At 44.2% G+C, this 18161-nt stretch overlaps 1 protein-coding gene across 7 annotated transcripts in view; it reads left to right on the plus strand.

The window, feature by feature from the left end:
• The window catches only part of LOC139747638 (transcription factor Sp9-like), a 135797-nt gene that overhangs the window by 106623 nt on the left and 11013 nt on the right, over positions 1-18161 (plus strand). For 5 of the 7 annotated variants that reach the window (XM_071660139.1, XM_071660140.1, XM_071660141.1 and 2 more), the window contains one exon: positions 122-14287. In XM_071660139.1, coding sequence (XP_071516240.1) covers positions 122-1489 — 1368 coding nt within the window. In that variant the 3' untranslated portion in view covers positions 1490-14287. Of the gene's footprint in view, positions 1-121; positions 14288-18161 lie in introns of those variants that run through there. The other 2 variants (XM_071660144.1, XM_071660145.1) reach the window with 2 other exon arrangements.

Consider the following 18161-nt stretch of genomic DNA (forward strand, 5'->3'; position numbering starts at 1 on the left):
CTCCTTGACCACCTGTGTACCTGACCTTCTCATTACCACGGGTGATCACTGGGGTATTTCCTTAACCAATGTCCTTCCAGTTTGTGGCTTGACTCTTAACGTGGTGTTTCCTCTCCCTCAGGACCATCCGTCACTCCGGGGGACACCACTGGCCATGTTGGCCGCCCAGTGCAACAAGCTGACCAGTAAGAGCCCACCTCCGCTGGCTGACGCCGCGGTAGGGAAAGGTTTCCATCCATGGAAGAAGAGCCCAGTCGGGGCAGCGACGGGGTCAGGGGGCGGAGCCTCTGGCGTGGGCACGGGACAAAGGTCAGGCGCCACCTCTTCGGCCAGTGGTGGTCATGGCCCAGCCTCTTCCTCCAGCAGTTACCAGCGTCCAGCCGTGACGACCAGTGCGGCCTGCTCCTACCCTCAGCCTTCAGACCTATACTTCCCCTCCTCGTCCTCGACCGGGGGACAGTCCGACTCTGCCCAGGCATCACTCTTGTCCAAGGTTGACGGGTCTTCACACATCCCAGCCATGAGCTCAATGTACTCGCGCGTCGCGGGCGTCACACACCCTTACGAGTCTTGGCCTTTTAACAGTATGGCAGGCGCCGCCTCGGCCATCAAACCAGAGGTGTCGGCCGTCAACTCCCTCAACACCACAAGCTGGTGGGACATGCACAGTGCCGCCGCCGCCTCGGCCGGCTCCTGGTTGGACATGTCAGGGGCAACGTCCGCGGGGCTCTCGGGCGTAGCTGGCATGTCACAGATGGCCAACTACCCCACGGGTGACTATTCCACACTCTCCCACACGCTAGCCGCCTCCAATACGGCACACCTCCTGTCCTCGGGACAACATTTGTTACAGGACACGTACAAATCTATGCTGCCCACACAGGGGATGGCCCCGGCTATGGGATCGCCGTTCGGGCTGGGTCAGCCCACGTTGCCGCAGGTGCCGTCGCCGCGATCCCAGCGGCGCTACACGGGCCGCGCCACCTGCGACTGCCCCAACTGTCAGGAAGCTGATCGTCTGGGGCCTGCTGGGGCACACCTCCGGAAAAGGAACATCCACTCGTGCCATATCCCCGGCTGCGGCAAGGTCTACGGCAAGACGTCGCATCTGAAGGCGCATCTCCGCTGGCACACGGGTGAGCGCCCTTTCGTTTGCAACTGGCTTTTTTGCGGGAAAAGGTTCACGCGCTCAGATGAACTACAGCGTCATCTCCGAACCCACACAGGTGAGAAGCGGTTCGCGTGTCCCGTGTGCAACAAGAGGTTCATGCGGTCGGACCACCTCAGCAAGCACGTCAAGACGCACAACGCCTGCAGCGGCGGCAAGAAGAACAGCGACGGTAGCGAGTGTGACAGCGAGAACAGCCAGAGCGAACCTCCGTCTGTGTCCTCGCCCGCATCTGTCAACACGCCGCCCATCAACACACCCACCACGCCCACAGCCCAGGCCATGAGTCCGCCCGCGCCAGACCTCAAGCCTATCGTGTGAAGGGGTTCGGTCGTGGGCGGCCTCAGGACCTCTCTCGACAACTCCCAGCGGCTGCCGCCGCGCCTCCTTCAGTTGGAGGCCGGCGCTAGCGGCCAAGCAGCAGCAGCAGGGTGCAGGGGGGCGCCTGCCGCGGGCTGCACACCCCTTGTGATAGTGGGCGTCCCTGCGGCGTCCCTGGTGGTGGAGTGTCAGTGCAGTACGCGGGCCCTGCCTGGGGCTAGGCTTCGGGTCTCCCTCGCTGCCGGGCCCCATTATTCAGGCTGGGCCCTACGGCTTGCCTGCCTCGCCAGTCACCCCCATCAGCATGTGCCAAATTTTGCCCCCTTCTAAGAGCCACGTGTGTAAAGTGTCTATAGTGTTTACTAATGTAAGATGATTTCTAAACTAACTATGATAATTATGGGCATTTGTACCAGTGTTTGTCAAGTGTATGGTTCCACCTTTATCTTTTCCAACCTCTTCTTCTTCTTCTTCTTCCTTTTTTTAAAGTTGATAAACAATAACACAATTTTTATTTCTACACGTCTGTAATTTCATTAACTCTACCTTTTTTTTTTTTATATACACACGGCATCATCATCCCCCAGATTCGTCCACTGCCTACAAAAAGTGTCATACCGTCGAACACACACACACACACACACATACACACACACACGCGCACACACACACACACACATACACACACACACGCGCACACACACACACACACACACACACACACACACACACACACACACCTTCAACCCTTCAACAGGTCCACAAGTACCCGGCTCGCCTTTGTGTTCAAACGACGGTCTGTGTGTGTGTGTGTGCGTATACATACGCTCGTGCGCGTGCCATGATCGCCATGGGCGTCAATACCTCTCTACGCAATCGCCTTGCGATGCCATCGTTAACTGGCTCCCCACAACCGGCCGGCGGTGACCACGACGAAAGGTAGGAGTTGTGAGAGAGAGAGAGAGAGAGAGAGAGAGAGAGAGAGAGAGAGAGAGAGAGAGAGAGAGAGAGAGAGAGAGAGAGAGAGAGAGACTAGCTACTCAGGGTTTGCTCTTATTATACTTCACCGTGCTTAGGATCTCTTATGTTTTAAAACTTTATACGTTTTAGCATTTCGTTCACCTCATTTGATAATGACTGTCCATCAAGCTCTCACAGAACGGAGAACTTATCTCGTGAGATAATCAGCTGTAACAATCACTCGGGCTGTATTTAAGGGCAATCACCATTAGATAATTGAAGACATTATGACATTACCTCCAGGGGATTATCTGGTCTGGTCTTTGGCATGGAAATGATAATACTGGAATCACGTTAGCAGTAGCCACTTGCTACTCACTGGAAGGAAAGGACCGTGGGACTGGTGCGAAGTCCAGGAGCTGGATAGGATATGAAGGAGAGTGGAACAAAAAGCTTTCCATGGCGTTTAAGACTAGAGGTGTGTGTCAGGGGGAAGGGGAACTTGAGAGCCCCTTTTGGGACGAGGTGTGTGTCAGGGGGAAGGGGAACTTGAGAGCCCCTTTTGGGAGGAGGTGTGTGTTTGGGGAAAGGGAACTTGAGAGCCCCTTTTGGGACAAGGTGTGTGTGTTGGGGGGAAGGGGAACTTGAGATCCCCTTTTGGGACAAGGTGTGTGTCAGGGGGAAGGGGAACTTGAGAGCCCCTTTTGGGACGAGGTGTTTGTTGGGGGGAAGGGGAACTTGAGAGCCCCTTTTGGGACGAGGTGTGTGTTAGAGGAAAGGGAACTTGAGAGCCCCTTTTGGGACGATGTGTGTGTTGGGGGAAAGGGAACTTGAGAGCCCCTTTTGGGACGAGGTGTGTGTTGGGGGGAAGGGGAACTTGAGAGCCCCTTTTGGGACGAGGTGTGTGTCAGGGGGAAGGGGAACTTGAGAGCCCCCTTTTGGGACGAGGTGTGTGTTGGGGGGAAGAGGAATTTGAGAGCCCTTATTGGTCAAACTGTGGGAAAGATTAGGTAGTATCGACGAGGAAGGATGAAGGCGGAATAACATGTAGTCTAAAATCCTGAAGAAGACGTCATCGAAATGAGATAAAATTCCCAGCTCCTTACTTTCAGTTTTCACTGCTGCCTTTCCCCATCGCCGACCCCTCCTACCCTCCTCTGTGTCTCTGTGGGTTAGAACCCAATTTTTTTTCGGCCAGTGAAAGGGAAATGCTTCGATAGTTCATACATCGTCTGGTCAGTTGTAACAACCGGTTTATAGAATGTTGGCCAGACGTTTTCATAATAAGAAAATGGGATACACTTAACATCTCTTGCATCTTAGCTTTTAGTACATTTCATAATAAATATTCATCATTGCTACAAACATAACCGACATTCACTAATATTCTTTTTTCTTCACTGTAGACCTCGATCGATTATAGTTTTTGTATCAACAAGTCTCATATCTACAACGAGTTCTTCGCTATATGGTCAGAAGCGAATGATAGGAGACGGCAGTGTTAATGAAAGCTGTGACCTATTCAGACAATAGATTGTATTAGCCTCCATGCTGTACAGTGAATCACTAACTCACCTTCTAAAGCCGACTGACCCCCTCGACCAGTGTGTGTGTAGCCAGTACTTAATGGGATCTCGTATGGCCAAAGGGTCCTCTTAATGGGTGCTTCTAACTGAGTTATGAATGAATGGGTGAGTGGGATTGTGATTAGCTTAAGAGTTTTGGTATAGTGGGGTATGGTACACAGTGGTAAATGAGTTAAGAGGGAGTGGTGGATGGCTAAGGGGTGATGTATAACTAGAAGGTTATGGTGCAGAGCGATGTATAACTAAGGGTTTATTGTGCAGAGCGATGTATAACTAAGGGTTTATGGAGCAGAGCGATGTATAACTAAGAGGTTATGGTGCAGAGCGATGTATAACTAAGGGTTTATGGTGCAGAGCGATGTATAACTGAGAGGTTATGGTGCAGAGCGATGTATAACTAAGGGGTTATGGTGCAGAGCGATACATGAATAATAGGCACGGAATACTGAGTGACAGAAGGGATCTTGTTCATAGTAATGAAGTGAATAATTCAATAGGTATGATGAATAGGCGAAAGGGGGGTAGTAGTATCGAACCATTATTCAATACCATTAATTGTTTTTGATGAAGAATAACGGACTGCGAATCACTTTTATGGGTTCCTCACTATATATCACCAGGGAGTTATGATACGAGTTAACAAAAGACCGCCAGAAACAATACGATGATTAAACTTGACTGAGTTAACGATGAGAATGGGGCTGTTATGAGTCACTGGAATTTAGAAGATTGCCTACGCTTGGCCACAACTTGTTAGACATAAACTTTGAAGACGTTCATATGAACAGATAGTGGCCAGGCATACTCATTCATGGGGGGTGATCATACGACCAATGAACACTCGACGTTCACATGAACAGATAGTGGCCGGTAATAATCATAAATGGGATGATCATACGACCTATGAACACCCTGAAACAAAAAAAAATGGGTTCAGATTCACCTTTAAGATGTTCAGATGAACTAGTAATGTTCAATAGCAAAAATTGATGGGAGTTATCATATATCCACCGAAGATGGGGTGGTGGATTGCTGTGGGGGTTGTGGTAAACAAGGCGTTGTGACTCGGGTTATAGAGAGTCATGACGACCCATTTGGATGGTTAACCTGGACTTCTGTAGAGGTCATAACACTAGTAACATCTTCATAAACAGTGATGGACAAGATGGAATTATTCATGTGATAAAAGATCATTAGATTGTTAACTGAAATGGCTTATTGTTTCAGCTCTCCTTGAAGGACTATATACATACTCATTTTAACATGATAAAAAGAATGTTAAATTAGTAGTTAACAATCTCTGCCACATCTTCTAAGTATATAAGTTGAGAGTAGGATGCATATAGATAAAGCGGAAGCAAAAGATATCAAGAATTAACACAAACTTATGCCATCAAATGCCATACAGCATTTTAACAGAATGGAACTAAATGTTGGATTGATAAATTGGCTATTTTCCCAACCTATTTTCTAATCCTACACCGCAGTGAAGAAAATCCTATGTATGACAGAATAAAGAAAAAGACAAGAAGATCCGAAGTTTATCCCTGAAAATAGAAAATGGGGAAGATATTCATTAAGCGAGCTGTTGCACAACGCGTTCAATTCCGTGTCATTTGTGTTCAATTACCCAGCCCGTGGGGGAGAGGGGGACGCCACAGTCTACCCAATTACAGCCACTATTTTGCCCATTTTACCCATTAATCCAGCCCAATTTACTCTCGACCCGTCCGTCCGTCCACCCTCCCTCCACCTCGCTCCCTCCCTCCCTCCCAGTGCAATCAGGCTGGAATATCCCCCCTCCTCTTCCCCTCCTCCTCCTCCTCCTCCTCCTCCTCCTCCTCCTCCCTCCCTCTCTCTTTCCCTCCCAACGATCCCAGAACCGATCAGGAGATTAACTGAGAGGAAAAGTCAGTCATTGACAGCTTCTGTGGTCGTTCGCCCTCAACCACCACCGACCGCCCACCCACCCACACCTTGGCTTGCTCTCTCTCTCTCTCTCTCTCTCTCTCTCTCTCTCTCTCTCTCTCTCTCTCTCTCTCTCTCTCTCTCTCTCTCGCGTCGACATTTTTGCCCACCCCTCTCTCCGAAACTCGAGAAAGGCGATCTTAGGGGTGTTTTTTTTTATTTTTTCCCCCATGCCCCCACGATACTCGCAGCTTCGCTTAAACCCTGCAAGGAGAGAGAGAGAGAGAGAGAGAGAGAGAGAGAGAGAGAGAGAGAGAGAGAGAGAGAGAGAGAGAGAGAGAGGGTAAATCCCGGGAGCGAGAGGTTGATGATATCCCTCAATCAATCAGTCGTCCCCACAGAAACCCTCTCGGGAGGAGGAGGAGTCGCCTCCTCCTCCTCCCCCTCCAATCGCTTGTCGCCAACCGAAAAAGCAACGCTCTTTCAATCAGCTTATTCTCCATTGGCGTAATCCACTGTGAGTACTTATCTCTCCCTCCCTCATTTGTCTCCCCTTTACCCTGCCAGACGAAACCACCGCTGTTGGGGGTCACGACGGGGTTAGGGTGTGTGTGTGTGTGTGTGGTGGAGAGGGAGGGAGAGAGAGAGAGAGAGAATCACGGACTTTTGATTAGGTTTACGCAATTGGCGACAGCTTTCGCATCGGTCAGTTGAGTAGGGGATGGGTGTGTACAGAGAGGAGGGGGAGGAGGAGGAGGAGAAGGTAAGGGGAGAGTAGGTGAGGAGAGGGAGGGGAGGGGGAGAGAGGAAGAAAGTAGGGGAGTAAGTTTGAGAGAGGGTGAGGAAGATAGAGGAGTAGGTGAGGGGTGGGAGAGGGAAGAAGGCGAGGGAATAAATGAGAGAGAGAGAGAGGAGGGGGAGGAATGTAGGGGAGTAGGTGAATGGTGTCGAGGGGGGGAAATATGGGGAGTGGGGTTGATGATGAGGTTGGACATAGAACGGGAGGGGAAGTAATCAAAGATGCGATAGAGGAGCGTATGGCACGGAAAGGGTGAGAATTAAGGGAGGGAGGGTCTGTGGGGGTCTGTCCGTGTCGATCGGATCCTGTGTTGTGTGAGCATCGCCGAACCCACAGGACTCGTAATCACCAAATGACACTGAGACTCATTATAACGAAGGGAATCTGATCCCCCTTCTGATGTGTGTCCCCGATGAAGTTAAACCCGACAGCGGATGCGAGAGATTACAGGAGGAAAAAAAAGAAGAGAACAGAGGAAAAGAATAATAATGGTAATGGACAAAGAAGATCCATTTCCTGAAAGTGTTAATGGCTTAGAGTAGTGAGGTATACGAGGCATTAAGAGACATTATGGAGAAACGTAAACGTAGGAGGAGGAAAGGGGGAAGAGTGAGGCATGGAAATCTGTACCAGATTTCAGCGAAGCCCCCCCCCAAAAGAAAAAAGGTTAAAGCTCCATAAAGGGAATTTTACTGATGAAATCGATGCCCCTCCTCGACCCTAACACCAGGAAGTTAAAAAAAAAAGAAAAAGGGGGTGATAACTGACGTTGTTAAGTTACGTTGCCCTTCAACCATACGTAGAGGCTGACGATAGTATAACCCCGATCTAAATACAGCAAGTATAATCCAGGTTATCATTTCTGTCTCAGTCAGACTAGATATAGTTGAATATATAGAAGTTAGAAAAGACGTTCTATATCTTTTCCACGTGTTAGGTACTTGTATCTAACTTATTCTATATAGATTCATATCTCATATTGACAAATCTCAGTAATTACTCGTGTCTGAGGTGGGTAATCAGTGAGTACGTTGGGTTTTTTTGGGGGGGAGCAAACGTGAAGTAATTAAGCGACCCTGAGGTAAGCGTTTCAGATTTGATGACAACTTTGACTCTATATATACCTTCCTTCCCTCCCCATCATCACACACACACACACACACACACACACACACACATACTTGTTGAAGTTGTCATTAGTTGTGTTATGCTCACAAATTAAGACTCTTTTTTTGACCTCATATCGATACGACCCTTAAACACAACGGTACTACCCTTGGTGAACACGACGGGAAAGCCTTTGAGCACGACGGTGCGATCCTTGAGCACAACGGTATAACCCTTGAGCACGATGGTACAACCCTTGAGCACGACGGTACAACCCTTGAGCACGACGGTACAACCCTTGAGCACGACGGTACAACCCTTGAGCACGACGGTACGACCCTTGAGCACGACGGTACAACCCTTGAGCACGACGGTACGACCCTTGAGCACGACGGTACAACCCTTGAGCACGATGGTACGACCCTTGAGCACGACGGTACAACCCTTGAGCACGACGGTACGACCTTTGACCTCGAGAGTACATTCCTTCGTGGAACACGACAGGACGACCCCATTGGTGTGACCCTTGATGAACAAGACGCTTACAACCCTTGATCAATGAGGTTATAATAACCCTTAGACATAATGGCCTTATGATACCCTTTGACCTGAACCATTAAAGATCAGGCTTCAAAAGCCACGACCCCCATCACCATGCCCGAGGGTCATCGAAGCCTCGTCGTGGAAAAATTCACTGATTCATTTCTAACAAGACTTAAAAAAAAGAGTTTGATCTCATCCCTCGACTTCAAGTTATGACTAAAACCAACTTTCCCAAAACTTATCGAGACAAATTTTTTTTTCTTCTCTTTTCTCAGCTTAGCAGACTACAAAGCTTGACTGACTGAATTCCCGACGAACTTGTCTGGCAAGCTTGATCGCCAAGCTTACCTTCAGATACACTTTGATCACCCACGGTAAGATACATATTTTTTTGGCTTCCCCACACACCGTTTTCTACCGCGCGAAGAAAGTGATATACACAGGTTCAAATCTCACAAACCCAAGACGGGTATCACATTCTGGTATTCATATGTATAAAAGATACATATTGGTAATCTTAATGGTGAGATTATAACCTGTGAATTATGCTTTCAAAAATAATTCTGGTTAATTATTTTTGTCTTTCTTTAAATTCTCTTGTTTAAATATAGACATAACAACGTTAAATCCTTCTTTTTTTTTTCAATTTCATCTTTTATGTTTGATGATGTTATTATATTCAATAGCTTCAATCTTTTTACATATAATTATTTTCGTGGTATTTTGATATCACATTATTAATAGAATCATTATCATCTTGCAGTCGTTATTATTGCTGTTATCATTATCATTATAGATAATCTTAATCACTTCAATTCTGTTATCATATTTAAACTGTCGTGGGGAGACTTAACACAATGGCCATCTGGGGTACACACACACACACACACACACACACACACACACATACACACACACACACACACACACACATTCGTGCGTACACAAACACACATGCATGCAAATACACACGTAAACATGTATCTAGAAAGAGACACACACACAAGACACACATATCTAGAAAGAGACACACACACACACACAAGACACACATATCTAGAAACACACACACACACACACACACACACACACACACACACACACACACACACACACACACACACACACACACACACTACACACACACATCTCGTTCCCCTTACATCCCAGACTGTATCATTCAATTCCACTGTTTCCTAACACAGCACCACTGTCTCGTAACAAAGCTCCACTATCTCGCAACACAGCTCCTCTGTCTCACAACTCAGCTCCTCTTATCTCACAACTGTGATTCGTTCTAGGCTATCTCGCTTCAGCTGGTCTCACACTCTCTTGCCCCACCCCCTCACCCCACCTCATATAACTCCCCAACCTTCCCCTTCCCTCTCCAACCCCCCATAAAGAAAAAATTATCACCACCCAAAACCACTATCTCTCCTTCTGAATGAAGCTGAAGAGACCCTTCCCCCTGCACTACCCTCAAAAAAAAGGTCTCTTGCCTTTATCTCAAAAAGACCAGAAAGAGTGAGTGAGATCAGTGGAACCGTGATGGCTACATAGAGAAAAAAAGATATATATATTGGGTTTACCAGAAACGATATAGAAAAGAAAAAAAAAAAAGAGGAAGAAAAAAAAAACCAAGAAATTTCAAACTGTGACTTTCTGAGTGTACCATGATATTGTTTTTCTTATTTATCAACGAATTCTGGGCTTCTACCACCATTTCTGGCTTGCTCACCACCTCCTCTATCTTCATTTTTCTCTTTTTGTTAAGTGCACTCAACTTGCAAGGTTCAGGCTATGGCTATGTCCCCAGGAGGGTCTCAGATAAGATGTGGAGGGTTGGGTGGGCGGGTGGGTTGGCTGGTTGCTAATTCAACGGACCCGTTAACCCACGGGGATCAATCTGTTGTCATTGACCAACGGTTAAATTCACGTGTGTAACCGTTTGTAAACAGTGTTGATTTATCGTTCATTAGAATAATTTTATTTAGATAATGAGATGATTTCACCTTCTGTTGTTGTTTTTTTTAAATTTAGTCACCAGATTTCTATTATTTTTTTATTGTGGATCTGTTCATCCTTAGCTGAGACTCTTCTGAACATAGTTGAGGTTTAATTATCCTCTGTTGGGAGTTCACTTATCAGAATACATTATACAGGCCACAGTAGGCTCCGGATAGTATCCTTCGGTTAAAAAAAAAAGAAAGGGTTGAGGGATAATTTTCATCATCATCATTAAAGAATTTGATTTATTCCTTATATTACTTTTCTATATTAAATCTTTTTCATTTTTGGGGGGGATTACTTCTGTCAGTCGTGTCTGTGGGCTGCTGACCAAAGACGGGCGGCATTCAATTCATTTTCAGACGAGTTGGTCTCTCTTAATTCAAAGGTCTTTCATTGGGGGAATACCTCTGAAGTGAGATGGCCTCTGCTTTCAATGACACTGATATACCCCACACCCAAAGTCTCCTCCCTTCAGGAGCACACACAGACAGACTGGCAGGCAAGAATACTATCTGGAATCTACTGCACAGAAAGAAGAAAAAAAAAAGATAAATAATAATGATTAAATAAATTCTTGGTGCCATTTGTCTTGGCACCAAAATCGGGTACTTTTGTTCAGGAACTCTTGTCCAGGCCCAGTTCAATTAGATAAGCTCTTCCTGTTCACATGATGAGTAGGCAGGAGAGAGAGAGAAAGAAAGAGAAAGACCTCCTCCTGTTCACATGAGTAAGCAGGAGAGAGAGAGAGAAAGAGAGAAAGACCTCCTCCTGTTCACATGAGTAGGCAGGAGAGAGAGAAAGAGAGAAAGACCTCCTGTTCACATGAGTAAGCAGGAGAGAGAGAGAGAGAGAGAGAGAGAGAGAGAAAATGACCTCCTCCTGTTCACATGAGTAGGCAGGAGAGAGAGAAAGAGAAAGACCTCCTGTTCACATGAATAAGCAGGAGAGAGAGAGAGAGAGAGAGAGAGCTCTCCTGTTCACATACTCATGAGTAGGCAGGAGAGAAGCTCTTTTCTTTTTGAGGCATTTTGTTCAGGTCTTCTTGTTCAAGTACCTGTGTTCAGGTTCCTTGTACAGGCCTACCTGTTCGGGTATCCCAATTCAGGGTTTTCTTGTTCAGGTACCGTGTTCAGTTGTCGTTCTGAAGACGTTCTCTTCCCTTTTGTTCAGGTTCAACTTGTTCTTGAGACGGGCGACTGACTGACGGCATGTGAACAAAATTAGTTCAGATGGCGTTTATTTCCCTTTTTTTGTTTGTTTTTATGTTTTTTTTTCGTCGCCGTGTTCTCCGTTCAAGTTATCCTGTGCACGAATGTCTGGTCAGAGGACTATGCTCAGGTACTAATAACCAAATGTCCACATCTTTGGCTTTACCAGTTCAAACTTGAGTGTTCAGGCTCCCTTGTTCAAGCGTTCCTGATCATCTGTTCAGGTGCTGGGTGGTTGGCGGGGCGTAACGTAGGATACTGGTGGTACAAAACATGTATAAAAAAAAAAAGAAAAGTAATTAAAATGAGAGATAATGTGCCAAAATTTCGATCATACGCAGAAAAGAAAGAAAGAAATGTCTGGACATGGGTCAAAGAGATGAGCTTTTGGGCAATTGAAGTGATGATCTTCAATGTGTTCTGTAGCTTTGAACGTGCACTAGAATGTTCATCTGTTTTTGAACAGGTACATAACAGTATCTGAGTTAAATTCTTAGCTTTCACTCTGTGTACGCAAGCATGTACAGATGTTTTGAACATGTGATATAGCTTTGAACATGTGCTAAAGCTTAGAACACGGGCTAAAGCTTTGAAGACAGATCAGAGACTTAAACAAGGTCTAAAGCTTTGAAAGTGTACAAAAGCTTTGAACATGTGAGAAAGCTTTGAACATGGGGTAAAGCTTTAAACATGGGCTAAAGCTTTGAACATAGGATAAAGCCCGGATATGAACTAAAGTTTTGAACATGTAATTAAGCTTTGAGCGTGGGCTAAAGCTTTAAACATGGGCTAAGGCTTTTCACATGAGCTTAAGCTTTGAAAATGTACTAAAGCTTTGAACATGTGATCACTATTTGAGCACGGGCTAAAGCTTTAAACATAGGCCAAAGCTTTGATCATGGACTAAAGCTTTGAAAATATGCTAAAGCTGTGAACATGTACTAAAGCTTTGGACATGGGGTAAAGCTTTGAATAGGTACCTCTGCCTGGATATGAACTAATGCTTTAAACACGTCATCAAGCACTGAACAGCTTAGAGGTTTGAACATATGATAAAACCTCTAAGCTTGTTCTACAGCTTTAAACGTGTACCTAAGCCCTAAGCATAGACTAAAGCTTTAAACATGTTCTCTATCTCTGGACCTATGCTAAACTTGAGATCTGTATATATATAAATGGTAAGAAGAAGGGTACTGTATGTAAAGGTTTTAAACATGGATTCCAATTCCTTTGATGGGGTGATCCTCTTTGTCATGCTATGTTCCTTTGTTAACCACAAGGTGTTCAGATGAGCAAAGGTATTCAATGCCATTCTCGTCAAGTTGTGAGTTGTTGTACAATCGGTTCCAAAACACTATAGCAAAGCATCAAATGTTGCATATGTCTTGGAGAGAGAAAAAAAGAAGGGATTCAGTACCCATGTTTCTTGCCTTTATTATGTGCCTGTATTTACCATATCTTATAGTATGTTACTATGTACTATTTACAGGTTTGTCTCTGTTACAACTCTTTATGTTTCCAAGCCAAGTTCATCATCATTTGTGTCTCTCGTGAGGATTGTAAGTACCTAACCTATTTTTTTTTTTTTCTAAAACTTTCACTGATTGAGTTTGCCAAGAAAAAAGATAATTATGAGATATATATATATACAGACACCAGCCGGGAGAGATAAAGATAGGGTTACGTATGGTTGAATCAGGGAGAGAGACATCCCTAATTCACACCACAAAGTAACAGCTAAAGCTTTTAAAATAAAACAGGCCATTTCACCATCTTTGACTAAGTCCCCTCACCCTCACCCCACTCCTCCCTTTTCCCAACCAAAGCAAACCCTCCCATTTTCTTTTAATAAGCAAACCCTCCCATTTTCTTTTAATAAGCAAACCCTCCCATTTTCTTTTAATAAGCAAACCCTCCCATTTTCCTTTAAGAAGCAAACCCTCCCATTTTCTTTTAATAGGCAAACCCTCCCATTTTCCTTTAAGAAGCAAACCCTCCCATTTTCTTTTAATAAGCAAACCCTCCCATTTTCTTTTAATAAGCAAACCCTCCCATTTTCTTTTAATAGGCAAACCCTCCCATTTTCCTTTAAGAAGCAAACCCTCCCATTTTCTTTTAATAGGCAAACCCTCCCATTTTCTTTTAATCATAACCTCCCCATTGTGTGTTGTTCCCTTTACCTCCCTTCCCACCCTCCCTCATTCTCTTCATTTGACCTTAAATTCACCACTAGTTGTGGAGGTTTGACGGCCTGAGGAGAAACTATGATGAACTCCAGTATTGGAACCTCGGCTTGTGTCATTTTAAATATGCCAGATCATTCAAGCCGGACCCACACCAATCGCTCCAGCGACCCGCATTGTTTTGCGTGGTTTAGCTAAAGGGCGATCACGCCAAATACACCAAATCAAAAGTTGACTAAATGCGTTAGTTAGGAATGTCTGGGAATGGCACCTGTCACTTGCCCGCTCCCCACCTCCCTCATCCTCCTCCCCTCACTGGGCAAACAGGTGTTTGTACATAGGGAAAAAAAAAAAAACCATTTTTTTGAGATGTCCAAACTGTAGATGTAGTGAGTAAATAACGAATCTGTATATGCCCTGTGCCTTGAGGAAAAAAAAAAAAATTTTACCACTGCTAAATGTATGTAATATAAGAAATAAAATAATATTGCGTTTATCAGTCTATCCTTAACATCCGAGCACGATTCTTTTCCCCCATTTACTTAAGATAATCAAACACACTCAACATTCAGAAAAATATAAATAAATAAAAAAAAAGATACACATTCATAAAGGCATGTGAGATGTGTGTGTGAATGTTTCAACATTACCTCAATCTTTTTTTGGGGTCCAAGGATGACCCTTTTAAACTGTATGGATACTATTGAGTGAGTCACTTACAGTTGACCCTTTTAAACAGTATGGATACTATTGATTGAGTCATTTTACAGTCCACCCGTCTAATCCGACCTTGTTTCATATTTTAGCACCAAGATCCATTTTTTTTCAAATTCCCTTTTTTTCAAAAAAAGTTGCCATTCATCAAAAAAAAAAGAATTTTTCATATTTATCTTTCACTCTACAACATTGAACAACATGCAAACATCGTGGTCGGATTATTAAGGGTAGACTGTATATAGGAATGTATCTTAACTTCTCTCATGTGTTTTCTCAATGTTTACAATGGTTGTTGGAACTTATGGTACAGAAGAGAGTAGTCAGACTGGCTCAATGAGATGACAGAGAGTACAACCTTGGCTCAGAGTACTGGAAGAAAGACAGAGCTTATCAACTGTGGCACATACTAGAGAGGGAGAAAGAACTGTAAAAAAAAAAAAAAAAGAGGAAATATATAGAGTTCAGCTGACATTGTCAAAGGAGAAGGTAAATGATTGAAATGATAATTTGGAAGTGAGGAAACAGCACCAGAAGGATGGATATGTTATTCCATGGCACGTATGTACATATGTATGTTCTTGGCACCATCTGTGAGTGCCAATGGACAAGTCATTATGTTATTCTATGTTAAGCTGTGTTGGTGGTGAAATCAGAGTGTTGATTGATCGAACACAGTCACGTGTACATTGATATCATGATCATGTAAGAATTTGGTTCATATGTTTTTTTTTTTTTTTCGTCAGTTCAATACAAAAACCCATATATGCTTGGTGGTGGAGGAGGAGGGAGGGATGATTTTTCAATACACAGCTGTATAGAGAACAGAGATTATAGAACACACTGACCGCAGATCACACCAAAAACATTAAGCATAGAATACCGACCAAGAATACTGCACAGGATACATACACAATAGGTGTATAGACTGTCTGTCCGCAGTCGACTTGAAAATATGAAAAAAAAAAACAAGTGACTGACGATTGTGACTTACAGGATCTGAAACCGAACACATGGGTTGTTGCAACGCTAGACACACCCTGCAAGGGGGATTTGCAAAACGAGAGAAAACTGACGATATGACGATGTCTTAGGGACATAATAAGGACAGACAGAGGACAGAGGAGACAGAATGAGCCTAGGGAACACTCATCACACACACACACACACACACACACACACACACATAGAGCAGGCTGAGTAGGGAGGTTTGAACCCGGGAAACACACTCATAATATTGAAGACTAAGTACGGTGGTGGGTGATAGGCGGGACGGTAGACACAGACCACAGACTAACCACAAGGGGTAAAAAAAAGAAAGAGAGAGCACACAAACTGGCCAGATTGTGTGCTATATTTACTCTAACCACAGGGAACTGTACAGAGCACAGATGGAGACCAAAGTCATACAGTATACATAGGGAATATTGGCTACAAGGGAACGTTTAATGGAAGGTAGACATTATTTCCATCCCTCTTTTTTTTTCTGTTTGTATATGTAACAGTGTAATGAAAGACCATCTCTTAATGGCTGACATTTCAAAAGCTATCATGTTCTATCTTCAAAACTTGAAAAAGTAACAAACAAATTCTATCAATATATGTATGATATTTTCCAATACCTAATCGTACATGTAACTCGGTTAGAGATCGTAGCTTACGAAGTATAAACAAACATAAACTTGTGACCTAAACATTGGCTTATTCTAGGCCTCTTAGCGTAGAGTTACTCACAAGGTGATTAAGCACAACGTTTTACGAAACGTTTAAAATGAAAAATCTTCTTTCCACTTTAGACAGTTTGCATCAACAGTCATATAGATGACGGAAGAGTGGAACCATCGCATGACAAAGGCACAAGAGAGGTGGGTCTAGCACCTGCCGCTTATAATGTATATAGAACTGGATGCTTCATAAGATCATAAGGAAGATCTGTGTTGTATTTAAGCCCATATACTTTTCCAGTGATAGTTTGTTGTTGTCATCGGAATCTCCAAGGTTTCCGCCTGTTTCAAGCTTTTGCCACAGCAAACGTCCATTTTTATCTCTTTGTTTCATTAAGCTACCGTCAAAGCGTAGTATTGGCCAGGGTCTAACCAAGCCTGGTACGTTCCTAAATGGCGTCATGTTCTTTAGCGTTCCTGTCTTGTTTGATGGAAGACTCGTCAGGCTTTAGACTAGCACTGGCTCTTGTCCTTGAGTGATCCGTCGCCCTTGTTACCCCATACTGAGACCAGGTCTAAGTGGCTGCACGTAACCCCGTGAGCAGCCTTCGTGATCATTGGAGGGAAGGGTGCGTGGAAGATAAAGAACTTGGAAGGAATGTCTGTTGGAGGTTCTTGGAAGAATTCATTAGAGGAAGGAGTTCGTGGAAGTTTGAAGAACTTTGGAGGGGTTCCTTGGAGTGCTATTGGAAATGCGGTGTAAAAGAAAAGTGCTAGGGAAGGAGAAGTAAAGGAACAGGGGGCATTAAGGTGTTGGAGCTCAACCCAGGAGCTTTGGTGTCAATTAGGCAAGATTGTGATCGAGTATTTGAGGTCAAAGTCCATTGACTGCCAGGGTTATAAAGACCCTTAACATCAGGTTACATCCACCAGCCGAAAAATCTTGAACACCCTCAACTGTTCAAGATAATTCTAAGGCCATGAACACCCACTGTATGTAATGGCCTTTCGCCAAATGGATAGTTTGCTGTAAATGATTTGTTTTTTCTTGTTTGTTTAGGCTTAAAGGTTATCAACTGCCAGGGTTGTTAAGGCCATCAACGTCTTGTGGTATCCACAAACCGCAAGATCCTTTAACACCTTCAGTTGTTATGGATTATTCTAAGACCACATTACACTCTCACTGCGCTTGTGACGATAGAGTTAGTGCTAGGAGGAGTATTCATCCGGTATTATTACAGATAAAGACGTTTTATTTACTATTATCTTTATTTGCTATTTTCGTAGCATTGCATTATATTTTCACTTCGTTTTTTTTTAGTCTTATCAAATTCCTTCGATAGACAACTTTTTATATACGTTTTAGACTATGCTATTTATCAACCGAGCTACATGTATGAGGCATTGCTGGAAAATAAAAAAAATATTCTTTCGGAAGAATTAGCCACCTTCAGACTCTGAGTTAGCTTCAGGAACAGATGAACAACGAATGGCCTTATTTGAACCCACCCAGGGTCTCTTAAGTGACATTTATGATGTGGTGAAGCTAGAGCCTTCCATCCACAGCCAAGGTCCTCTCCAGACTATTCCATGGTTTGCAAAGACTGTTTCATATGCCCTGATTCAGCCCAGTGATAGTACAACTCCCACACACACACACACACACACACACACACACACACACACACACACATATATATATATATATATATATATATATATATATATATATATATATATATATATATATATATATATATATATACTTTGTCCCATGCACGCATTACCCACATAAATGTTAAGGCCCCGGTACCCCAGAGCCTCCTTCACTTGCTCCTCCCATCTCCTAAGCCCATCCCATTCCCTTACTCCTCCACCTCTTGACACGCAGACCCTCTTAATGTTTCCTCTCTCATCCCCTCCTTATGTCCACAACATTTCAGCCCACCTTGGTCAGCTATCTCACTCAGACTGTCTTTATTGCCATGAA

The sequence above is a fragment of the Panulirus ornatus genome, chromosome 69, assembly GCF_036320965.1.
Source record: "Panulirus ornatus isolate Po-2019 chromosome 69, ASM3632096v1, whole genome shotgun sequence".
In the NCBI taxonomy this organism is placed as follows: domain Eukaryota; kingdom Metazoa; phylum Arthropoda; class Malacostraca; order Decapoda; family Palinuridae; genus Panulirus; species Panulirus ornatus.